General features: G+C 42.3%; 1 protein-coding gene across 3 annotated transcripts in view; it reads left to right on the forward strand.

Annotated features, from left to right (window-relative positions):
- The window catches only part of VPS13C (vacuolar protein sorting 13 homolog C), a 264,400-nt gene that overhangs the window by 229,282 nt on the left and 8,837 nt on the right, over window positions 1–26,281 (forward strand). The window contains exons 76-82 of one of the 3 annotated variants that reach the window (XM_067471236.1): window positions 2,299–2,412; window positions 6,991–7,066; window positions 7,195–7,358; window positions 9,133–9,178; window positions 11,179–11,302; window positions 14,775–14,889; window positions 18,748–25,729. In XM_067471236.1, coding sequence (XP_067327337.1) covers window positions 2,299–2,412; window positions 6,991–7,066; window positions 7,195–7,358; window positions 9,133–9,178; window positions 11,179–11,302; window positions 14,775–14,889; window positions 18,748–18,762 — 654 coding nt within the window. In that variant the 3' untranslated portion in view covers window positions 18,763–25,729. Of the gene's footprint in view, window positions 1–2,298; window positions 2,413–6,990; window positions 7,067–7,194; window positions 7,359–9,132; window positions 9,179–11,178; window positions 11,303–14,774; window positions 14,890–18,747; window positions 25,730–26,281 lie in introns of those variants that run through there. The other 2 variants (XM_067471237.1, XM_067471235.1) reach the window with 2 other exon arrangements.

Here is a 26,281-nt window from a genome sequence, read left to right on the forward strand (position 1 = left end):
CTATTGTTATTTTATTACATTTATTTTAATCTCTTTTAATATTATTATTACTATTACATTTATTATTTTACTTTATTATTGTTGTTATTAAATTTATTATTTTACCTTATTATTATTGGAAGGCTACGTAAGCACATTTACTCTGAAAAAGGTTAGAATAATGGTTTAATCAAAGTTGGGCAGTCTTACTTTAAATTACAGTTTTATGTAAACATTGAAAAACATTTAGCGTACTATTTCCTCAATTAATATAATTTTATTGGTATCTATTTTTATTTTGAAATTTACCAGTAGCTGCTGCATTTCCCAACCTTGGCTTAGACTTGAGTCAATACGTTTTCCCATTTTTTTTGCTGTTCGCAAGCTTGGTAGTTGATTAAATGTCCTTTGACCAGTCTCTGTCCCCTTGGAGTGCCTCTGGTGTTGCCGCAAGGAGGTCCTCCCTTATGCATCATGTGGCAGGGATCAGGTTGCATTGCACCAGGTGGTCAGTGGTTGGCTCCTCTCCACACTCGCATGTCATGGATTCCACTTTGTGGTCCCATTTCTTGAGGTTGGCTCTGCATCTCTTGGTGCCTGAGCGCAGTCTGTTCAGCGCCTTCCAAGTCTTCTGTGTGCCCAGGGGGGAGTCTCTCATTTGATATCAGTCATTCATTGAGCTTCTGGGTTTGAGCCTGCCACTTTTGGACTCTCGCTTGCTGAGGTGTTCCAGCGAGTGTCTCTGTAGATCTTAGAAAACTATTTCTTGACTTAAGTCGTTGACGTGCTGGCTGATACCCAAACAAGGGATGGGCTGGAGATGTCTCTGCCTTGGTCCTTTCACTATTGGCTGCTACTTCCCGGCAGATGTCAGGTGGTGCGATACCAGCTAAGCAGTGTAATTTCTCCAGTGGTGTAGGGCACAGGCCCCGTGATAATGCAGTATGTCTCATGAAGAGTCACATCCACTGTTTTAGCGTGTTGAGATGTGTCCCACACTGGGCATGCGTACTCAACAGCAAGTGTAGATGTCTTCACTGTGTCTGATTGTGATCCCCAGGTTGTGCCAGTCAGCTTTCGTATGATATTGTTTCTAGCGCCCACTTTTTGCTTGATGTTCAGGCAGAGCTTCTTGTAGGTCAGAGCACGGTCCAGAGTGACTCCTCCCAGGGATTTGGGTGCGCTGCAATGCTCCTGTGGGATTCCTTCCCAGGTAATAATCCTCAGAGCTCGGGGTGCTTCTCTGTTCTTGAGATGAAAGGCACATGTCTGTGTTTTAGATGGGTTGGGGATCAGCTGGTTTTCCCTGTAATAGGCAGTTAGAGCACCTAGAGCTTCGGAGAGCTTCTGTTCAACCATCTCAAAGCTCCCTGCTTGAGCGGTGATGGCACGATCATCAGCATAGATGAAGCTCTCTGTCCCTTCTGGCAGTCGCTGGTCATTTGTGGCTGGTCACATGGATGGAGCAAGCACGCTCCTCTGAGGCAGGCCGTTCTTCTGTTTCTGCCATCTGCTTCTCTGGCCCTGGAACCCAACAAAAAAGCTCCTGTTTTGTAGCAGGTTTCCGATGAGGCGGGTGAGGTGGTCGTCCTGTGTGATATTATATATATGATATATGATTAGGGATCAGCTGGTTTTCCCTTGTAATAGGCAGTAAGAGCACCTAGAGCTTCGGAGAGCTTCTGTTCAACCACCTCAAAGCTCCCTCCTTGAGCAGTGATGGCATGATCATCAGCATAGATGAAGCTCTCTGTCCCTTCTGGCAGTGGCTGGTCATTTGTGTAGATGTTGACCATGGATGGAGCAAGCACACTCCCCTGAGGCAGGCTGTTCTTCTGTTTCCGCCATCTGCTTCTCTGGCCCTGAACTCAACCAAAAAGCTCCTGTTTTGTAGCAGGTTTCCTATGAGGCGGGTGAGGTGGTCGTCCTTTGTGATACTATACATTTTTCTCAGGAGGAGGCAATGGTGGTTCACAGTCTCATAGGCTGCAGACAGGTCTATGAAGACAGCTCCTGTGATCTGCTGCCTTTCAAAGCCATCTTCTATGGGCCGAGTCAGGTTCAGCGCATAGTTTTTTGTGGTAAATTTAGGTAAATTTATATTCGGGTCGGCTTATACTTGAGTATATACGGTATGTTTATTTAAGCAGCAGAATGTATCATAGTTGTGTAGCTTATAAATGGCTGGAAAAAAATCTCAATAGTTCACATCAGTTATGGTGAATATTGTATGTAGCATTACAGTAGCTTCATTTGATATGTGTATTCATTCTTATTATTTTTAGAGCATTAATTTGCACACGTTGGCTTTTGTTCTAGTTCCTGAAGCAAATGTATGTCCTGGTGCTGGGCCTGGACGTCCTGGGAAACCCCTTTGGCTTGATCCGAGGCCTCTCCGAGGGAGTGGAAGCCTTCTTCTATGAGCCTTTCCAGGTAAGAAAGGCCACCGATGACATGGTTGAATCAAATGGATGTTTTAGTTAGGGATGTCTTTGTTGGGACATGGAAAAATCAGTTGGTGAATGTGTTAAAAAATACAAAGCATGAAACTGATTGGTTGGGGTACATCCAAGAGGCTAGCCGAGCCTGGGACTTTTGGCAACAGTTACATATTTAGGTTGTTAGCTGTGCAGAAGCTTACAGAGAAGCCGTAGACGGGATTTTGCTTCTGGGCTGCTGGAAGAGGGTCTTCCACATGGACATCTAAAGATTCAGTTCTTGTGGGGTTTTTTGGGCTATATGGCCATGTTCTAGAGGCATTTCTCCTGACGTTTCACCTGCATCTATGGCAAGCATCCTCAGAGGTGAGGTCTGCTGACCTCACCTCTGAGGATGCTTGCCATAGATGCAGGAGAAATGCCTCTAGATCATAGTCATATAGCCCGAAAAAACCCACAAGAACTGAGTGATTCCAGCCATGAAAGCCTTCGACAATACATCTAAAGATTATTTAAATCTCTCTCAAAGGAGATTGTGTGAGTCAATGCAACTATAACAACAACAACAACAACAACAATAACTTGGGAAGTGTCCGACGTGTGATCCAATACAACAGCCAGAAGAGTGTCTGCTGTGGACTCATCTTGTTGTCTTTCAAACAATAATAATAATAACAACTACTACTACTACAACTACAACTTGGGAAGTGTCCGACGTGTGATCCAATACAACAGCCAGCAGAGTGTCTGCTGTGGACTCATCTTGTTGTGTTTCAAACAATAACAACAACAACAACAACTTGGGAAGTGTCCGATGTGTGATCCAATACGACAGCCAGCAGAGTGTCTGCTGTGGACTCATCTTGTTGTGTTTCAAACAACAACAACAACAACTTGGGAAGTGTCTGATGTGTGATCCAATACAACAGCCAGAAGTGTGTCTGCTGTGGACTCATCTTGTTGTGTTTCAAACAATAACAACAACAACAACAACTTGGGAAGTGTCCGATGTGTGATCCAATACGACAGCCAGCAGAGTGTCTGCTGTGGACTCATCTTGTTGTGTTTCAAACAACAACAACAACAACTTGGGAAGTGTCTGATGTGTGATCCAATACAACAGCCAGAAGTGTGTCTGCTGTGGACTCATCTTGTTGTGTTTCAAACAATAACAACAACAACAACAACTTGGGAAGTGTCCGATGTGTGATCCAATACGACAGCCAGCAGAGTGTCTGCTGTGGACTCATCTTGTTGTGTTTCAAACAACAACAACAACAACTTGGGAAGTGTCTGATGTGTGATCCAATAAAACAGCCAGAAGTGTGTCTGCTGTGGACTCATCTTGTTGTGTTTCAAACAATAACAACAACAACAACAACAACAACAACAACAACAACAACTTGGGAAGTGTCCGACGTGTGATCCAATACAACAGCCAGAAGAGTGTCTGCTGTGGACTCATCTTGTTGTGTTTCAAACAATAACAACAACAACAACAACAACTTGGGAAGTGTCCGACATGTGATCCAATACAACAGCCAGCAGAGTGTCTGCTGTGGACTCATCTTGTTGTGTTTCAAACAATAACAACAACAACAACAACAACTTGGGAAGTGTCCGACGTGTGATCCAATACAACAGCCAGAAGAGTGTCTGCTGTGGACTCATCTTGTTGTGTTTCAAACAATAACAACAACTTGGGAAGTATGCGATGTGTGATCCAATACAACAGCCAGCATTGTCTGCTGTGGACTCATTTTGTTGTGTTTCAAACAATAATAATCATAACAACAACAAGAACAACAACAATCTTTATTTATACCCCACCACCATTTCCCCAACGGGGACTCGGGGCGGCTTACATGAGGCCAAGTCCAACAATGCATTACAATAAAATAAAAACCAAAGCAAAAAAGCAACCACCACAATTGTGGCACAGCTGGCTGAGTGTCAGCTGCATTAAGATCACTCTGACCAAAAGGTCATGAGTTCGGAGCCAGCCCAGGTTGGAGTGGGTTTCCAACCAATTGTGTGTAGCCTGTTATCGACCTTTGCAACCCGAAAGACAGTTGCATCTGTCAAGTAGAAAAATAAGGTACCACCTTAAAGTGTGGGGAGGCTAAATTAACTAATTTATGAGGCCACAAAGACTTCAGAAAGAGCATGTGAAAATGCAGAAGTACTTCATCAGTGTCGCAGATGGACGAGGAAAGCGACAGCTCCCCTGGCGGCCAGAAAAAGTTAAATAGCCTCTGTGTATGTCTGTATATGTTGTATGTCAAAATTGGCATTGAATGTTTGCCATATATGTGTACCCCGAGTCCCCTGCGGGGTGAGGAGAAGGGCGGAATATAAAAGCTGTAAATAAATAAATAAATAAAATATGTTGTGGCTCACTTTGAGCCTGAGTTTTCTGAGCCTCAGTTTCCTCAGGACGAGGAGGATGATGGGTTACAGATTTCTGCACATGTTCCCGTTAGTGAGACAAATGAAGCAGACAGTGTTGATTCTGAAGAAGAGGTGGCATTTCTGTTCCCTACAGAAAGGAATGTGGTTTTAGATAAAGATAATGATACTTCAGAGCTCCAGGTGGAGGCTCCTTGTTCCCAGGGTGACCAGGCCCAACAGGGCAAAGATAATGAGCTATTAGGCCTTGAAGATAGTGAAGACTTGATTAGACAGGTCCGTTTACAATTAACAGTTCATAGAAGCAAACACGTTGCCAACAAACGTGAAGCTAGAGGTCAACGTAATGCTTTCATGTAGGGGAAACGTATTTAATGATGTGATCCCGCATGCATGCACGTGGATTAAGGACTGGATACTTTTAGAAAAAGAAAAAACACTAGCGCTAGAGGGGTATGACTTAAGAACCGGGTGGCACTCATATCTGTGGCTGAACCAAACAAAGAAAGAAAGGAATTTCAATAATCATGCTATAAGAAGACCACTGCTAAAGATATGGGAAAAATATAAAAACCACCTGTACCTCGGGAAAACCCCCATGTGGCTTTCACTACTGGAAGGAGATCAGAGGCGTCTGTTAGGCTGGAGGAGATGGCCAACATACAAAACAGCTACCATTAAAAAAGATGGAAGTCTCCAACTAAAGACAAAAGAAGAACTCTCCAAAGAATTCAAATCTTTCTCATGGTTACACTATTTCCAACTCAGAGAACATTTCATTAAAGACCAAAAAAAAAAAGGCTTTATGGAGAGGGACGATTTCTGGGAAAAGATCCTATGTAAAGACAAGAAAAATATAACATCAATCTATAATACATTATTAAAATGGGCAACCGAATCAGAACTAATTAAAGAATGTATGACAAAATGGGCAAAGAACATCGGTAGAACTATAAGGCTCAGAGAGTGGGAGCAAGTATGGTCAAGAAAGATAAGTATACATATTCCTCAACGCTAAAAGAGAATTGGTACAAAATGCTGTACCGATGGTACATGACGCCGCAGAAGCTGGGACAAATGTACAAAAATAACTCCACTAAATGCTGGAAATGTAACAACCAGACCGGAACCTTTTTCCATCAATGGTGGTCCTGCCCTACTGCCCAGAAATACTGGAAAAGAGTGAATGAAATATGCGGGAAAATCCTAAAACATAAGATACAGGAAAAAGCCGAATATTACCTATTGGGAATATTCGAAGAAGATTGGGATTTAAGCACTAACGAAGATATATTGTTCACCTATCTCACGACGGCAGCGAGGGTAGTCTATGCGAGGAAATGGAAAACAAAAGAAACACCAACGGAAGAAGAATGGTTAGAAAAAGTCCTAGAAATAAAAGAAATGGATATGCTAACCTACACACTAAAAGACACATACGGACGCCCACTCAAAAGAACAGACTGGAGCCCATTAAAGGAATACATGGAGAGAAAGACAAATCCAGGAAAATAAGAGTAGATCATAGAACAAGAGTCAGAATAAAACTACAAAGGATAAGCCACAAATCAAAGTTGAACAGAAGAAACAAAACCGTGAACGTGGAGTAGATAGAGTTAGAAGTCAACCCCCCCAAGACCCCCTCCCCCCCTGTCCCCCCCACCCTTCCCAGATCTCACCTATCCCCGAAAACCTAGGTAAACACCTGATAGGGAACTCCTCCCCTTATTTACCTTTTTTTCCCCTATTCCCCCTGCACCCTCCTTCTTTTTTAGATATTTTGTATAACAAATAAAAACCCCCTACTGCTGTATTTTGAAAAAATTTCTAATAAAAAATATTTTTTTTAAAAATGATGTGATCGAAGGGCCTTCTTTGTCAGTCCAATGTTGCTTATACCCTGTTAACTTCTGTGGAAATACTTCGGCTTCTGTGGAAAGCTTCTGGCTCTTTGTGACTTTGATTTTGATCCTGATTTTTGGAGACCTTGTCTTGCTGCCATGGACTCTTGTTTAACCAATGCTTAAGGACTATACTTTATGTTATTTGCCTCTGGTGTGGAAATTCACCCGTTGTTGCGTGAGGAATGGCAGAGTGGGCCCAGTGTGTCATTTCTAGCGCCCATGTTGTTTACATTCTAAACCAAGTCTCTTTTCTGCCCCAGGGAGCTGTTCAAGGGCCTGAAGAGTTTGCTGAAGGTTTTGTCATTGGTGTAAGGAGTCTGTTGGGACACACCGTTGGTACGTTGAAAGTGGGAGGTCTGGTTGGGAGGCCTTATTGAGATCTCTCTCTCCATGAGGCACAAGCCACCTTCTGTTTGCTCGATTCGTTGGGCCTCACGCCCTCTCCTCTTCCCCTCTTTTGCCAGGTGGGGCGGCCGGCGTAGTCTCCCGCATCACCGGCTCTGTCGGGAAGGGCTTGGCGGCCATCACAATGGACAAGGAGTACCAGCAGAAGAGGAGGGAGGAGATGGGCCGCCAGCCCAAAGACTTCGGGGATAGCCTGGCTAAAGGAGGGAAAGGCCTGCTGCGGGTATGAGACTTACTGTACTCCTAGGGTGTCCTTTCTGATTCTAAACAAGGGAATAACATAGCTAAGGAATGCAAAAAATTCACCTTGATTGATTAATTGCAATGTATTCCTGTTGATCACGAAGCACGTTAACTGACAGGTGAACTGAATTTCATCGCGTAATACTCGCATTCCTAATTTTTGTGGGACGAGACTGGTATTTTTGTTTACCTCACATAAGAGTCGCAGAGCTGTTTGGGCCAAACTTTGCTCATACCTGTACTAACAGTAGCACATCATATACTCATGATAGATCTCGAATAATTGCAATATATTTATATGGATCACGGAGCACATTAACTGACAGGTGAACTTCATTTCATCACATAATAGTCGCACTCCTAATTTTTGGGTGACAAGACTGGTATTTTTGTTCCTCGCATAAGAGTTGCAGAGCCGTTTGGGCCGAACTTTGCCCATAACTGTACTAACAGTAGCACATGATATGCTCATGATAGATTTTGATTAATTGCAATGTATTCCTATTGTCGCAGAGCTGTTTTGTTTTCCTCACATAAGAGTCGCAGAGCTGTTTGGCCAAACTTTGCTCATACCTGTACTCACAGTAGCACATGATATGCTCATGATAGATCTTGATTAATTGCAATGTATTCCTGTTGATTACGAAGCATGTTAACTGACACGTGAACTGAATTTCATCGCATAATAGTCGCATTCCTAATTTTGGGGTGACAAGACTGGTTTTTTTGTGTTCCTCGCATAAGAGTTGCAGAGCTGTTTGGGCTGAACTTTGCCCATAACTGTACTAACAGTAGCACATGATATGCTCATGATAGATCTTGATTAATTGCAATGTATTCCTATTGATCATGAAGCATGTTAACTGACAGGTGAACTGCATTTCATCACATAAAAGTCGCATTGCTAATTTTTTGGGTGACAAGACTGGTATTTTTGTGTTCCTCGCATAAGAGTCGCAGAGCCATTTGGGCCAAACTTTGCCCATACCTCTACTAACAGTAGCACATCATATACTCATGATAGATCCCGAATAATTGCAATGTCTTCCTATTGATTACGAAGCATGTTAACTGACAGCTGAACTGCATTTCATCGCATAATAGTCGCATTCCTAATTTTTGGGCGACAAGACTGGTATTTTTGTTTTTCTCGCATAAGGGTCTCAGAGCCGTTTGGGCCAAACTTTGGCCATGCCTGTTTTAAAAGTAGCACATCATATGCTCATGAGAGATCTGCATTAATTGCAATGTATTCCTATGGATCACGAAGCACGTTAACTGACCATTACATAATGGTCACACCTCCAATTTTTGGGTGACAAGACTGGTATTTTTGTGTTCCTCGCATAAGAGTCGCAGAGCCGTTTGGGCCAAACTTTGCCCATACCTGTACTAACAGTAGCACATCATATGTTCATGATAGATCTCGAATAATTGCGATGTCTTCCTATTGATCATGAAGCATGTTGACTGACAGCTGAACTGCATTTCATCGCATAATAGTCACATTCCTAATTTTTGGGTGACGACTGTTATTTTTGTGTTCCTCACATAAGAGTCGCAGAGCTGTTTGTGCCGAACTTTGCAGTCCTTTAAAAAAGCTACATTTATACTTGTTAGCTTGTTGGATGGGGCCGAGTCTGTGAACTGACCCTGAGCACATTATTTTGAGGTCCCAAATAAGATTGCAAATGAAACAAATGCAAACTTTTCCACTTCTGATGTGCTGTTCTGTATCTGTGGTTTTCCTTAAGGGGGTTGTTGGCGGAGTGACGGGAATAATCACGAAGCCCGTTGAAGGTAAGCAACCATTAAATACAATAATAAAAATCATAGAAAAATAATAGCAATGATCTATTGCTGCTGGTGATTAACCAGCTGTGCTAAAGCCCGGCTTTGATGTACAGGCCATTCCCAAGTTACAATCATCTAACTTACAAATGACTCCTAGTTAAATACAGGGCTGAGACAACAGGAAGTGATAGAAACCTACTAATAGGAAGGGAAATTATCTCCTGAAAGAGTTATTATCAGTGGGGAAAAAGGGTCTCCAATGAAGCTTTATCTCCAATCCTTGTTTCAACATCAAGCTATATTTTCCAAACGTTTGATGCTGAACTGCTTTTTGAATCTTTAAAAAAGGGAAAGAATTTGTAGAATTTAAGGGGAATGAATACATGGGGAGGATAAGGCGACCAACTGAAGCGGATAATGGTTTTATGCAGTTATTATGATTATTATGATTATTATTGACATAAAAGTACAGTATGTCACAGCAAATGAGACCTATATGCTGGATTTCGTATCACAAAATCACAAATCGAACACTTCCCAAGCATCTAGAACTGTGTGATGTATTATTGTTATAATTAATAACATCTTTATTAATGACTTAGATGAAGGGCTAGAAGGCATGATCATCAAGTTTGCAGACGACACCCAATTGGGAGGGAGAGTCAAGACTCCAGAGGACAGGAGCAGGACTTAAAACGATCTTGACAGATTAGAGAGATGATGGGCCAAAACTAACACAATGAAGTTCAACAGGGACAAATGCAAGATACTCTACTTTGGCAGAAAAAATGAAATGCAAAGATACAGAATGGGGGACAATGAGGCCTGGCTCGAGAGCAGTACGTGTGAGAAAGATCTTGGAGTCCTCATGGACAGGAAGGTGAACATGAGCCGACAATGTGATGTGGCGGCAAAAAAAGCCAATGGGATTTTGGCCTGCATCAAGAGGAGCCTAGTGTCTAGATCTAAGGAAGTAATGCTACCCCTCTATTCTGCTTTGGTTAGACCACATCTGGAATATTGTGTCCAATTCTGGGCACCACAATTCAAGAGAGATATTGACAAGCTGGAATGTGTCCAGAGGAGGGCGACTCAAATGATCAAGGGTCTGGAGAACAAGCCCTATGAGGAGCGGCTTAAGGAGCTGGGCTTCTTTAGCCTGAAGAAGAGAATGCTGAAAGGAGACATGATAGCCATGTATAAATATGTGAGAGGAAGCCAGAGGGAGGAGGAGGGAGCAACCTTGTTTTCTGCTTCCCTGGAGACTAGGATGCAATGGAACAATGGCTTCAAACTACAAGAAAGGAGATTCCATCTGAAAATGAGGAAGAACTTCCTGACTGTGAGAGCCGTTCAGCAGTGGAACTCTCTGCCCCGGAGTGTGGTGGAGGCTCCTTCTTTGGAAGCTTTTGAACAGAGGCTGGATGGCCATCTGTCAGGGGTGATTTGAATGCAATATTCCTGCTTCTTGGCAGAATGGGGTTGGACTGGATGGCCCATGAGGTCTCTTCCAACTCTTTGATTCTATGATTCTATGATTCTCTGACCCGGAGTGTGGTGGAGGCTCCTTCTTTGGAAGCTTTTAAACAGAGGCTGGATGGCCATCTGTCAGGGGTGATTTGAACGCAATATTCCTGCTTCTTGGCAGAATGGGATTGGACTGGGTGGCCCAGGAGGTCTCTCCCAACTCTTCGATTCTATGATTCTATGAAAGTATAAAAATATAAAACCTAGACTAAACCATATGATCAAACAACCTGGTAAATAATACCACAAGATGATAACATTTGTATAAAATATAAAATTCGCACATAAAAATGTGGCTCTCCCATGAGTTAATATAATCATACTTACATATAAATTCCACTTAAGAACAAACCTTGTTTGTAACTCAGGGGCTGCCTGTATCGAAGGTGCCCATGAAGGTGGGTATCATGCCTGACTCGTTTATTGTAGAGAGGTGATGAGATGTGACGCTGGTTTTTGTGTGTCTTTTCTTCCGGAAGGTGCCAAGAAGGAAGGGGCGACCGGCTTCTTCGCAGGCATCGGCAAGGGGCTCGTCGGGGTCGTGGCCCGTCCCGTGGGGGGCATCGTGGACATGGCCAGCAGCACCTTCCAAGGCATCCAGCGGTAAGGCCAAGAGAGTGAGAGCTTTGGCCATATGCTTTGTATTCTATCTATCTACCTATCTATTAGACTTGGGTGATCCAAAAAAAAAAGGTTCAAAACTCGGATTTTGAAATTATTTCCAAAATTTTCTTGAAAAAAAGATTGGAAATATCAGGAAATACGAAACGCTTCGTTTGCTTCGTTAATGGAAGGTGCCCCTCCCTCCCTCCAGAACCATTAAAATCTCACAGACTCTTCCCTGTTTCTCCCACTAGAGAAATCAGTCCTTTCTGTAACTCTAACGGTCACAGACTAGTTCCCTGAATCTTTCCTTGCGGTGAGCTGTGATGCAGAGGGACGGGGTGGGCGTGGCTAAGCACAGCTCTCCTTGGAGGTCGATGGGGGCATGGTCTTCAGGAAGAGCTGTGCTTAGCCACGCCCACCTCGTCCCTCTGCATGACAGCTAGCCAGGGAAGGGAAGTTGCGTGATTTTAAAGCTAACACTTATAAAATCTCGCAGCTTCCCTTCCCTGGTGTGAAGGAGCGTAAAATTACTGCCACTAAATTTGTGAGGAAAGCCGGGCAATGATCAATATCAGCTTAGGAGCTGGCTTATAAAGGGACTATTATTTACAGCAGTATTTATTTATTTAATAGCGAAGCTGATATTTAATGTCCCTGATTTGGTCTTACTTCTTATGTAGGGCTGTTTGACTTAGGAGAAACTGTATCAGGCAAGGCTTGAGGAAAACAGTAACAAATTTATTTAACAGGAGTATAACAGACTCAATTGTTACTTCATTAGAGGCACAAACTTAGTTAGTTACATTGATAAGGTTTCCTGAATAACTTGAGGTACTAAACAGACTTCAAAAGGTTTCTTTGAGTAGATATATCTTTCTTCAACAAGCGTTCTTTTACTACGAATAAGCCACCTGACTTATCTAACTATATTGGCTCACAGCCAAACCCTGATTCTTAATATTACTATAGTTCTCTAATTATAGGATTCCTGCTGCTTTTCCACACGCCACAGGATCAACTACCTCTCCTGTAACTCTTTGGTCACAGACTAGTTCCCTGAATCTCCCACCAGAGATTTCAGTCTTCTCTGTAACTCTAACGGTCACAGACTCTTCCCTGTTTCTCCCACTAGAGAAATCAGTCCTTTCTGCAACTCTAACGATCACAGACTAGTTCCCTGAATCTCCCACCAGAGATTTCAGTCTTCTCTGTAACTCTAACGGTCACAGACTCTTCCCTGTTTCTCCCATTAGAGAAATCAGTCCTTTCTGTAACTCTAACGCTCACAGACTAGTTCCCTGAATCTCCACCAGAGATTTCAGTCTTCTCTGTAACTCTAACGGTCACAGGCTCTTCCCTGTTTCTCCTACTAGAGAAATCAGTCCTTTCTGCAACTCTAACGGTCACAGACTAGTTCCCTGAATCTCCCACCAGATATTTCAGTCTTCTCTGTAACTCTAATGGTCACAGACTCTTCCCTGTTTCTCCCACTAGAGAAATCAGTCCTTTCTGCAACTCTAATGGTCACAGACTCTTCCCTGTTTCTCCCACTAGAGAAATCAGTCCTTTCTGCAACTCTAACGGTCACAGACTCTTCCCTGTTTCTCCCACTAGAGAAATCAGTCCTTTCTGTAACTCTAACGGTCACAGACTAGTTCCCTGAATCTCCCACCAGAGATTTCAGTGTTCTCTGTAACTCTAACAGTCACAGACTGCCTATTTCAAACAGATGTGCAGTTAGGTGACAGTTGGCTCCACCCCCCCCCGTTGCTATGGCAACTCAGCTCAAGCCAAACCAGCCACCATCTCTAACAAAATATAATCCTATGTACTTACCATTTATTATTACTGTTTAAACAACACATAACCATAGGAATAAAATTACACATTGTCACACCTGGCAAGCTGTGATGCAGAGGGACGAGGTGGGCATAGCTAAACACAGCTCTCCTTGGAGGTCGCTGATGGCGTGGCCTTCAGGAAGAGCTGTGCTTAGCCACGCCCATCTCGTCCCTCTGCAATCCATCGCCATTCGCCGCCAACCAGGTAAGGGTTAGGGTTAGGGTTAAAATCTCACAGTTTCACTTCCTTGGGTGGCAACGAACAGCGATGGATTGTAGAGGGATGAGGCGGGCGTGGGTAAGAACAGCTCTTCCTGAAGGCCACTCCCCCAGTGGCCTTCAGGAAGAGCTGTTCTTAGCCACGCCCACCTCGTCCCTCTTTGCATCGCCGGGTGTGCAAAGCCACATCCGAAAATAATTCCGAACAATGGAGAAGTTGTTTCAGTTCAGAATTGCTCCTCCCACTATTCCTGCATGGCTCGAAATTGGATTAAAAGTTAATTTAATCCGAATTAATTACGATTTTAGAAACTAACGAACGAACTTACCCAAGCCTACTAGCCATCTATCTATCTATCTATCTATCTATCTATCTATCCCAGCGCTTTTCACCTTCCTAATGCCGTGACCCCTTAACACAGTTCCTCATGGTGACCCTAACCATAACATTATTTTTGTTACTACTTGTTGGGGTTCAGCCTGCGTGTGAACCTGAACCTGATTCTCTGATTGCTGAACCTGAACCTGATTCTCTGATTGTATTTCTTGATGCTACTGAAAATGTATTTCTCCCTGAGGGTAATGAAAATGATTCTGAGGTCAGTGGCTTGGAAAGTGAAACTACACATTCTGATGAGAATGTTGCAGAGCCAAGCGGTGATAGCTCTCCAGAGGAGCTAACACCTGGCTTCCTTAATGAGGATAGAAAAGGACAGATTTGGAAAAACAGGAGTGAATCGCAGAGTCTGCGAAGGTCAAGCAGATTAAGGGAGAAGGAAACACAGGCTTCAAAGCCTGGAGGCGTGTCACGAAACAGTTTCTTCCGTTTTAAGTGCCTCTCGCCAGGTTGTCTCGTTAGATCAGGCATCGTTTAGACTGAGGCATTACCTTGGCAGATTTCCCTGTTTCCCTTGGCCTACATCCCAAGAGGCTTCTAGTGTTACAAGTACGGTTAGTGAATTGCTAACAGGTTCCAGGTTTTTACAGTGTTGCTTTTGGAATATTGACCTAATTCATGCATATTCTTGACTGCTGAATTTTACTCTGGCTTTTTGACTTTGCATTTTCCTCTATTTTGTAACCATTTTGCATCAATAAAAAGGGAATGTTTTTTCCCCACAGTCAAGTGTGGTGGATTGTTATCTTATGGTCTCGTTTCCTGCTCTGGCTTGCAACACTACTTCACAACTGCAATTTTGCTACTGTTATGAACCGTCATGTAAATATCTGATATGCAGGATGTATTTTCATTCACTGGACCACGTTTGGCACATTTGGCTGTTAGGAATTGTGGGAGTTGAAGTCCAAAACACCGGGAGGAGGGCCGAAGTTAGCCCATGCCTGTTCTGTATCATTTGCATTCTCACCACAAAAATAGACTCTCTCTCTTCTTGGGATTTTTTCCGCAGGGTGGCCGAGTCGACAGAGGAAGTGTCCAGGCTGCGGCCGCCGCGCTTGATTTGCGAAGACGGCATCATCCGGCCGTACGACAGGGCCGAAGCCGAGGGATACGACTTATTTGAGGTAGGAGCAGCTTTAGAAAACAAACAACAAACGCGTTTCAAGTGTTTATATGTTTTGTAAGAGATGTTGACTACGTTCCGAACGGGATTTTGCGCCATGAGAGACTTACGGCTATAAGATGTGTTCCTGCCCTTCCAATAGTGTCGCTGAGAAAGAACCCTAAATCCCAGTTAGTCTGAAATGGAGGCGCAAGGTTTCAGCCCCTTTCCCATAAGCGTCACTGTTTGTGTTTGCATTGTGATTGTGTAAACGCAGCCCGTTTACCATTACATGGACAAACCTAATATTAGTTCTTCATCGTGGTCTCTGTGAAATCGTACATTATATATGCAGTGGTTGATTGGCTATGTTATTGCTTCATTTTTGTTTATTTGTTATAATTTTAATTTTGTTATATTTGTGAATTTTCTTTTGGCATCTTGGGGGTGGCTTGTTTATTTCTTTTCGTTAGTGTATTCTGGCATTGAAGGTTCGCCATTTTGTGTTGGAAACTACCCTGAACCCCTTTGGGGAGATAGGGCTATATATTATTATTATTATTATTATTATTATTATTATTATTGTTTGAAACACAACAAGATGAGTCCACAGCAGACACTCTGTATAGTGTAGTGTATAGTGTAGATGCACTAGTGTATAGTGTAAAGTATAGTGTAACTACACAAGTGTATAGCATGGATAGTGTAGATGCATTAGTATATAGTGTAAGGTATAGTATAGATAGATACACTAGTGTATAGTGTAGTGTATAGTGTAGATGCACTAGTGTATAGTGTAAAGTATAGTGTAACTACACAATTGTATAGCATGTATAGTGTAGATGCACTAGTGTATAGTGTAATGTATAGTGTAGATGCACTAGTGTATAGTGTAATGTATAGTGTAGATACATTAGTCTATAGTGTAGTGTATAGTCTAGATACACTAGTGTATAGCATAGTGTATAGTGTAGATGCACTGGTGTATTGTGTAGTGTATAGTGTAGATAACACTAGTGCATAATGTAGTGTATAGTGTAGAGTGTGTATAGTGTAAATTCACTAGTGTATTGTGTAGTGTATAGTGTAGATACACTAGTGCATAATGTAGTGTATAGTGTAGATACATTAGTCTATAGTGTAGTGTATAGTGTAGATAGATGCACTAGTGTATAGTGTAGTATATAGTGTAGATGCACTAGTGTATAGTGTAATGTATAGTGTAGATACATTAGTCTATAGTGTAGTGTATAGTCTAGATACACTAGTGTATAGCATAGTGTATTGTGTAGACACACTAGTGCATAATGTAGTGTATAGTGTAGATAGTGTATAGCATAGTGTATAGTGTAAATTCACTAGTGTATTGTGTAGTTTATAGTGTAGATACACTAGTGCATAATGTAGTGTATAGTGTAGATACATTAGTCTATAGCAGGGATCCTCAAACTAAGGCCCGGGGGCCGGATACGGCCCTCCAAGGTCATTTAACCAGTCCTCGCTCAGGTCTGAAATGACTTGAAAGCACACAACAACAACAACAATCCTATCTCATCAGCCAAAAGCAGGCCCACACTTCCCATTGAAATACTAATAAGCTTATATTTGTTAAAATTGTTCTTCATTTTAATTATTGTATTGTGTTAAAGTGGTTTTTTTTGCACTACAAATAAGATACGTGCAGTGTGCATAGGAATTCATTCATTTTTTTTTTCAAATTGTAATCCGGCCCTCCAACAGTTTGTGGGACTGTGACCTGGCCCTCTGTTTAAAAAGTCTGAGGACCCCTGGTGTAGATGCACTAGCGTATAGCGTAACATATAGTGTAGATGCACTAGTCTATAGTGTAGTGTATAGTGTATATACACTAGTGTATAGTGTAGTGTATAGTGTAGATACAATAATGTATAGCGTAGTGTATGGTGTAGATGCACTAGTGTATAGTGTAATGTATATGTAGATACACAAGTGTATAGCGTGTATAGTGTATAGCGTAATGTATAGTGTAGATGCACTAGTCTATAATGTAGTGTATAGTGTATATACACTAGTGTATATACACTAGTGTACAGTGTAATGTATAATGTAAATACACTAGTGCAGTAGTTCTCAACCTGGGGTCCCCAGATGTTTTTGGCCTACAAATCACAGAAATCCCCGCCAGTTTACCAGCTATACACTTGTGTATCTACACTATACATTACACTATACACAAGTGTAGATGCACTAGTGTATGAGTGTAATGTATAGTGTAGATACACGTGTATAGCGTGTATAGTGTAGATACACTAGTGTATAGCATGTACAGTGTAGATGCACTAGTGTATAGTGTGTATAGTGTAGATGCACTAGTGTATAGTGTAGTGTATAGTGTAAATACACAAGTGTATAGCATGTATAGTGTAGATGCACTAGTGTACAGGGTTAGTCAAAATGAATAGGCCAATATTATTGCCTTAAACCATCTTATTGGCCTATTCATTTTGACTAACCCTGTATAGTGTAGTGTATAGTGTAGATACATTAGTCTATAGTGTAGTGTATAGTGTAGATGCACTAGTGTATAGTGTAATGTATAGTGTAAATACACAAGTGTATAGCATGTATAGTCTAGATACACTAGTGTATAGCATAGTGTATAGTGCAGATGCACTAGTGTATTGTGTAGTGTACAGTGTAGATACACTAGTGCATAATGTAGTGTATAGTGTAGATACATTAGTCTATAGTGTATAGTGTAGATGGATACACTAGTATATAGTGTAGTGTATAGTGTAGATGCACTAGTGTATAGTATAGTGTAATGTATAGTGTAGGTACATTAATCTATAGTGTAGTGTATAGTGTAGATACACTAGTGTATAGCATAGTGTATAGTGTAAATTCACTAGTGTATTGTGTAGTGTATAGTGTAGATACACTAGTGCATAATGTAGTGTATAGTGTAGATAGTGTATAGCATAGTGTATAGTGTAAATTCACTAGTGTATTGTGTAGTGTATAGTGTAGATACACTAGTGCATAATGTAGTGTATAGCCTAGATACATTAGTCTATATTGTAGTGTATAGTGTAGATAGATACACTAGTGTATAGTGTAGTGTATAGTGTAGATGCACTAGTGTATAGTGTCGTATGCCTCAATTAATGTAAATTTATCGGTACCTATTTTTATTTTGAAATTGACCCGTAGCTGAATGTATTTCCCACCCTTGTCTTAGATTCGAGTCAGTACGTTTTTCCAATTTTTTTGTGGTAAAATGAGGTTTCCTGTCGTAGTCCCTGTGAATCGTACATTTGGTATTTATGCGCTTGCGCAGTACAGCCTTCGGAACCTTCTAGAATTTAAAATAACAATTCAGACCCCAGCTCGAGTATATCCGGTAATTGTTCTACTCCGGAAACTTCATAGTCTATACGTTTTTCCATTTTTTTGTGGTAAAATGAGGTGCCTCGGTTTATATTCGGGTCGGCTTATACTTGAGTATATACGGTAATTGTTCTAAATTTTGTGGCACCAACAATGTCGAACTGGTCGAGACTCAATGAGATATTCATTGCAAAACTAGAGCAAAATGTCCTATTGCAGGATGTCCCTCCTTTTGGAATTTTAATACACTTTTCCGATGTTTTCACGATGGAACCAATTAGGAAATGGCATTGATTATCCAGGAACAACAATAGTGTTACCTAGTGTTATTGGAGCATTGTCAATTGAGCAAAGATTTATGCTGTTTTGCAGTTAGAATGCAAAACTCGAATGATTTCCGGTGTCCTTTGCTTTCCTGTCTGTCGCCTTCCTGTTACTCAGAGTCCACTTCCTGCTTCTAATGCGCTTCTTCTTTCTTTCTTTCTTCCTCTCTCCCTTCATGCAAACGCAGCAGCAGCTGGACTAACGGAGCCTACTGTTTCTACCCTTTCCTTCCGATTGCTTTTCCTCATCTTTATCTGCCTTTGGTTTGCCTTAACATTAGAGATTCCAACGGGATCCACAGCATTCGGCCTTTTCTCGTGGAGCCACTAGGTGTCACTGTTGCTCAAGGTTTCCATTGAGCGTAGAAATAATTTCCGATTTCCGAAGTCAGCAGCACAGTCGGAAAATCGGAAACAGAGAAGTGGGGAAAGTGTATTTTTGTTCTTTATGTGCCAATTCTTTTGAATATATACAACTATGTTACGCTGCTTTTTTTCCTCATAGAGGGAATATATAGATACACACACACACACACTAGCTGTACCCACCACGCGTTGCTGTGGCCAATCTTCCCTCCCTCTTTTTCTCCTTCTTTCGTTCCCTCTTTCCTTCCTTTTTCTTCTTTCCTTCTCTCCTACCTTCTCTACCTCTTTCCTTCATTCCTTCGCTTTGTTTCCATCCTTCCTTCTCTCTTTCCTTCTTTCCTTCCCTCCCACTTTCTCTCCTTTTTTCCCTCCTTCCTTCTGTACCTCTTTTCTTCATTCCTTCGCTTTGTTTCCATCCTTCCTTCTCTCTTTTCTTCTTTCCTTCCCTCCCTCTTTCTCTCCTTCTTTCCCTCCTTCCTTCTCTACCTCCTTTCTTCCTTCCTTCACTGTTTCCATCCTTCCTTCTCTCTTTCCTTCTCTCCCTCTTTTTCTCCTTCTTTCCCTCCTTCCTTCACTACCTCTTTCTTTCCTTCCTTCGCTTTGTTTCCATCCTTGTCTCTTTCCTTCTTTCCTTCCTCTTTCTCTCCTTCTTTCCCTCCTTCCTTCTCTACCTCTTTCCTTCCTACCTTCACTTTGTTTCCATCCTTCTTTTTCTCTTTCCTTCTTTCCTTCCCTCCCTCTTTTTCTCCTTCTTTCCCTCCTTCCTTCTCTACCTCTTTCTTTCCTTCCTTTGCTTTGTTTCCATCCTTCCTTCTCTCTCTCCTTCTTTCCTTCCCTCCCTCCTTCCTTTGCTTTGTTTCCATCCTTCCTTCTCTCTTTCCTTCTTTCCTTCCCTCCCTCTTTCTATCCTTCTTTCCCTCCTTCCTTCTCTACCTCTTTCCTTCCTTCCTTCACTGTTTGCTTCCATGCTTCCTTCCTTCCTTCTCTCTCTCTCTCTCTCCTCCCTTCCTTCCTTCCCTGTTTTTTCTGCATCATCATTTAGCTTTTTGTCATTTAACTTTTTTGAGTTTTTAAGTCCTTTCCACTGCTTTTATTTTAGGGGGGGGGGGTTATGAGTGATAGTCACTCATTGGTCCGTTAGGGGTATAGTGTCCAAATTTCATGTCAATTCATCCAGTGGTTTTTGAGTTATGTTAATCCCACAAACGAATATTACATTTTTATTTATATAGATGTATGTATGTAATGTTCGTTTGTGGGATTGACAGAACTCAGAAACCACTGGGCGAATTGACACTAAATTTGGAGACTAAATTTGGACAACCCAATGTATGTCCTTCACTCAAAAAAATTGATTTTGTCATTTGGGAGTTGTAGTTGCTGGGATTTATAGTTCGCCTACAATCAAAGAGCATTCTGAAATCCACCAATGATGGAATTGAACCAAACTTGGCACACAGTTCTCCCATGACCAACAGAAAATACTGGAAGAGTTTGGTGGGCAGTGTCCTTTGGTTTTGGAGTTGTAGTACACCTACATCCAGAGATCACTGTGGACTCAAACAATGATGGATCTGGACCAAACTACACAAATACTCCATATGCTCAAATGTGAACACTGATGGAGTTTGGGGGAAAATACAATCTTGACATTTGGGAGTTGTAGTTGCTGGGATTTATAGTTCACCTACAATCACAGAGCATTCTGACCCCCACCCAAAGATAGAATTGGGCCAAACCTCCCACACAGAACCCCCATGTGGGCCACAGCAACGCGTGGCAGGGGACGGCTAGTGTGTGTGTATGTGTATGTGTGTGTATATATATGTATATCTCCCTTCAGGGATGAGGACAAGCCTTTACTCTCTCATTCAAGTCAAATTTTTCTTTTTGCAAACTTTTAATAACAGTAAGCACAATATCTCCAATGTACTTTGTAATCTCAGTACATTCTTGTGTCTATATTGGCGATAACGGGGAAAAATCCATAATATTATTATCAGCACAGTTTTAGAACACGGGACCATGTTGTTTAGCAGAAGGAAGACAAAAGAAGGATTACGAGGAAGTTTGTTTACGAGGGACATTCCTTAAAGATTTCCCCTGACCCACTTCCTGTGGACTGAGAGCAATGTAACTTGGTCCAGTTGTGAGTCGTTCTCTCCATCGGTGCCGTCTCGGAACACACACTTCTCCCATCTTTTGAAGCAACTGTAAACACCTCGCTTGTAGAAGTTGACAGGTTGCTCCAAAAGCCATGCTGTGACTTTTGGAATTCAGAGTCTCATCACCTGAGAAATGCTTTCCCTTCAAAAATAACTTCCTTGTTGGAAAGAGGTGGAAGTCCGATGGTGCGAGGTGGAGTGAATAAGGGGGATGCAGATTCCTGAACATGTTCCTGTTGTTGATACAGACGATGTTGATACTGAAGACGAGGAGTTTCAGTTTCCCATGGCAAGGGATGTTTTGGAAGATGTTTCTGATCTTAGTGAAACTTCCCAGGTGGAGGAGGCGAGCTCTCAGCCTGCCGATTCTCAGGGTAATGAGCTATCCGACCTTGAAGGCTCTGCAGATTTAGATAGGGAGGATCGCTTCCAATTCAGGGTTCGCCACAGTGCGAGGCTTGCTAACAAGAGAGAGGTTAGAGATCAAAGGAATGCGTTCATGCTGGGAAAGTATATTAAACGAGCTGTTTGAAGTCATCTCTTTGTCAGTGCAACTTCTGCAAACACCCTGGTAACTTCTCTGAATTGCCTTGGCTTTTGGGCAATGCTTTTGGCTTCTTGTTACTTTGTCTTGTTCTTGGCTCCTTGGGACTCTGTCATACTACCATGGATTCTTGTTTGATCAATGCCTTTGGATTATGCTTCATGTTGTTTGCCATTGAACTTTGGAAACTCTGCCTTTGCATTTAAGACTCTGTTTTTGCCATTGAACTTTTGAAACTTGGACCAACATAGACAGTTAAACGAGGCCTTCAACAAAGATAAAAACGTTGGCTTTGAAACTGGAGAAAAACAATGGGAAAAAATTATGATCCTCGTAAAAAAAGGAATCTCCAGAACATACAAAATATTATTAAATTGGCAGACTGACAAAAAAAAAGAACAAAAAGTTGTATCTCAAAATGGACGGCCAACCTAGGACACACAATCGGATCTGCAGACTGGGAAAAAAATCTGGAAGACCAAACTGAAATGGATCAATTCTCATGATTTGAGAGAAAACTGGATCAAAATGATGTACCAGTGGTACATCACCCCTAGTAAATTGGCAAAATACTACAAGAATGTCTCTGATGCCTGTTGGAAATGCCAAGAAAAAGAAAGGCACCTTCTTCCATCTATGGTGGACGTGCGAGAAAATCCAAAAATTCTGGATAGAGCTCCACGGAACCATAAGCAAAATATTAAACCTGAGAATGGAGATGAAAGCGGAATACTACCTACTGGGAATCTTAGACTTTGAAATTGAGAAGAATAAGGACAAGCTCCTTTTCCACATGGCAACCACGGCAAGGTTGGTAATAGCCAGAAAGTGGAAGAATAATGAAACACCGACAGCATCAGAATGGAAATTAAAGCTAATGGTCATAATGAATATAGATGTATTAACACAGCATATGAAAAGCAAACTGACGACAGGGGTAAGCGAGACGGACTGGTCCCCAGTCAAGAGATATCTAGAAGCTAACTAATAATAGGAATACAAGAGACTAGACAAGAAAGGAAACCCAATTGAAGACAAGACAAATACCAACAAAGCTATATGAAACCAATCAGTAATTAAATGGCAATTTAAAACTCTCAAAAAATTTATTTTTTTTAAAAAAAACTTTGAAACTTTACTTTTATGTTAAAGACTTTACTTTTTCTTCAATAAACAAAACCTTCAGCTTTGGTGTGGTGTGGTGTTCTGAGCAAGGTGAATCTAGCCTGAGTTGCGACAGAAACCTTTGATGAGCATGCCACGTTGTCTCTTGGTTTGGATGGCCTCCCATAATGTCCACAGCAGTGAAGCCTAGTCTACCCCAGGGATCATGGTCCTCTTTGCTAGGAAATCCATCAATTCTAGTCCGTGCGAGTCCCAAAATACTGTGAGCATGACCTTGCCTGCTGAGAGGAGGCGGTGAGTCAGGATGCTTCCATTGCATCCACTGGACTTGAGTCTCAGGATCAGAGTGATGGGCCCAGCTTTCATCCTGTGTGATCAGTCTGTGGAAAAAGTCCTCCTGGTTTCCATGGCACATCATCGTCAAGAGAGTCGGAGAGCATTCAACTCACTCGTTCTTGCTTCTGGAAAGGTTTGAGCAGCCGAGTGACCAAGCAAGCGGAGACCTTATCCATGGGAAGATGGTCTTGAGTGATTTTTTCCACGGACCCTACACTCATCTTGACATTTTGAGCTAGGTAGCCAATGGTTACGTGTGTTGCAACCCAGAGTAGGAAACTGGACCGTCAGACAACTAACCACCACACTTGACTTCAGGAAAACAATCCTTTTTCATTGATGAAAGATGAATACAAAACAGAGGGAAAATGCAAAGGTAAAAAGTCACAGTAAAAATCAGCAACAAGAAATATTATTATTATTATTATTATTATTATTATTATTTAGAAGTTTTATATACCTGTCTTCTCACCTCGAACGAGGGACTCAGGCCTGTTCACAACATGTATTCAAATACAATAATATACAAAAACAACACAGTGCATCATCATCACATTACCCAAGCCAAGTCGTCAATTCAGTCACAGTCACGGTTCATCATCCCCCTTCCATGTGGACGAAGGTTATAGATTCAGTCCTCAAATGCCATGTTCCAAAGCCAGGTCTTTATTAGTTTCCTGAAGGTCAGGAGGGAGGGAGCAGATCTAATCTCTAGTAGGAGGGAGTTCCAAAGCCGAGGAGCCACCACCGAGAAGGCCCTGTCCCTCGTCCCCACCAAACGCAATTGCGAAGGTGGTGGGACTGAGAGCAGGGCCACTCCGGAAGATCTTAATAACCTTAATGGTTCATAGGGGAGAATCCGTTTGGACAGGTAAACTGGGCCGGAGTCATTTAGGGCTTTATAAGTTAACACCAGCACTTTGAATTGTGCACGGAAGCAAATCGGCAGCCAGTGGAGCTGGCGTAACAGAGGCGTCGTATGATCTCTGTACCCCGCTCCTGTTAGCAATCTGGCTGCCGCTCGTTGGACTAGTTGAAGCTTCTAGGCAGTCTTCAGAGGCATCCCCACGTAGAGAGTGTTGCAGTAGTCTAGACGGGATGTAACCAGAGCGTGGACCACCATGGCCAAGTCAGACTTCCCAAGGTATGGGCGCAGCTGGCGCACAAGTTTTAATTGTGCAAAAGCTCCCCTGACCACCGCCGAGACCTGGGGTCCATAAACAAGATCATAAAACCCACAGCAAAACTGAGGAATCCTGGAACCTGTTAGCAATCCACTAACCGTACTTGGAACAACTAGAAAACCTCTGAGGAACAAGGCCACTTGAATCAGGAGACCTGCAAAAGCTTGCACATGAATCTGGAACGATGCCTAGTCTGAAGCTGCATTCAGGCCGGGGATACTTAAGGCCGAGAAATCTATTGCGAGACACGCCTGAAGTTTTTGTTTGCATTTCTCTCAATCTGGCTGACCTACGTAAACTTTGTGCTTCCCCCCGGCTCTGCCAAATCTGCCCCCGCCTATCCTCATTAGGCAGACCAGGTGTCAGATTCTCTGGAGAACTAAGGCTGGGAGGAAAAGGGAGTGAAACTTCCCATGTTCTCATGGGAATTTTGACTTACACTTTCCAAGGCTGTAGGATTTTCACTACTCAAACCATCATAATCTAAATTGGCCTCAGAATTCACATTGACATCTATCTACATTGGCATCAGGGAATACAATCAGAGAATCAGGTTCAGGTTCACACACAGGCTGAACCCCAACAACGTGGTGATTTTCCAAAATGGCGACCTCCACTTGCTAGATGGCGTGTTCGTCAATAGCAGAGTGGGGTCGCCCTGGAATTGGAGCTCTTTGCACCGAAGTCCGACTGCAATTGAATTGACGATGCCAGTTCTTGACTCTGTGATATGATGGTGAATCCTCACCAGAAACCTCTGGCCGCTCATCCAACGTCTCCTTTGGTGTGCGGCCTTTGAAGGAAAGGAACTTGGTGACTGCTCTGTCTTCCACTGGGTCCATTCTCAAACCTCACACCACTTCAGCACCTGTCACATCAAGACCGTTACCAGTTCGGAGTTGTCAATTGGCACGTAACCTATAGAGACTTGAATCATTACACATGTGCGGTTTCAGCGTCCTGTGATAAATAGAAGTGGGTCAGAGGAAATCTTTAATGAACGCCCCTCGTATTTGATTGGTTTTAGACAATATACAACTTTACAGAATGCTGAAGTTATTATAATAAGCGTGTCCTTCACCTCTATATATACGCAAGGTGTCTTGGGATTATTACTACCCTGTACTTAATGGTATTAATATTTCTGTACTTAATTAATGTATGTGTTGGCCTTTTTTATTTTTTGTAAAAGTTAGTAAAGCATATATTACTCTTTCGGCTACTTGGTCTCCTCAGAATAAAGTAATAATTAATAAAGCGGAATGCCCGGTGCTGCAGTTGGACAGCGCATATTTGCACTCGAATATGTACAGTTGCAGATTCAAAAGATTTTGTTGCAGATTCAAAAGGTTTTGTATAGGCCGTTCTACCCTTTTTGTATGTATACATTGCCTGGAAGAGTATTTCGGGAAATAAAACTGATGGAAAGAAGGACAAATTGTTAAAATGAGCTTCTAGTCTGGTTTGTTTAATTTATTTACCATATGTATATACTTACTTACTTACTTAGGCGATCCCTCATTGGCTGAGTAGGATAGTCTTCCAGGATCAGTATTCTGGTGGGTCCGTAGGTGGCTGTGGTGATCTGCATCTTCTCCCGCAGTGAGGGCATTGGTTTCCAGGTGGAAGGCGGTCCTGGTCAGGGTTGGCTTGACGCGCCTTCCTCTTGGCATGTTTCTCTCTTTCACCTTCCATTCATGCCTCTTCAAATTCTGCAGCACTGCTGGTCACAGCTGACCTCCAACTGGAGCAGTCAAGGGCCAAGGCTTCCCAGTTCTCAGTGTCTATGCCAGAGTTTTGAAGGTTGGCTTTGAGCCCATCTGAAAAGAAGCAGGGGAACTGAGGGATGATTTGTTGTTGCCACCAATTTGAAAGGAACCAGTATTCAGGAGATTTTACTCCAGTTCCCAATTTTAAAAAGAGCTAGCCGATTTTCAATGGAGGTTGCTGATTAGGAACCAAATTTACCATCAAGTTAGAAGGGAGGCTGTTCAATCGCACC

This window comes from Anolis sagrei, chromosome 9 (assembly GCF_037176765.1).
Source record: "Anolis sagrei isolate rAnoSag1 chromosome 9, rAnoSag1.mat, whole genome shotgun sequence".
Lineage (NCBI taxonomy): Eukaryota > Metazoa > Chordata > Lepidosauria > Squamata > Dactyloidae > Anolis > Anolis sagrei.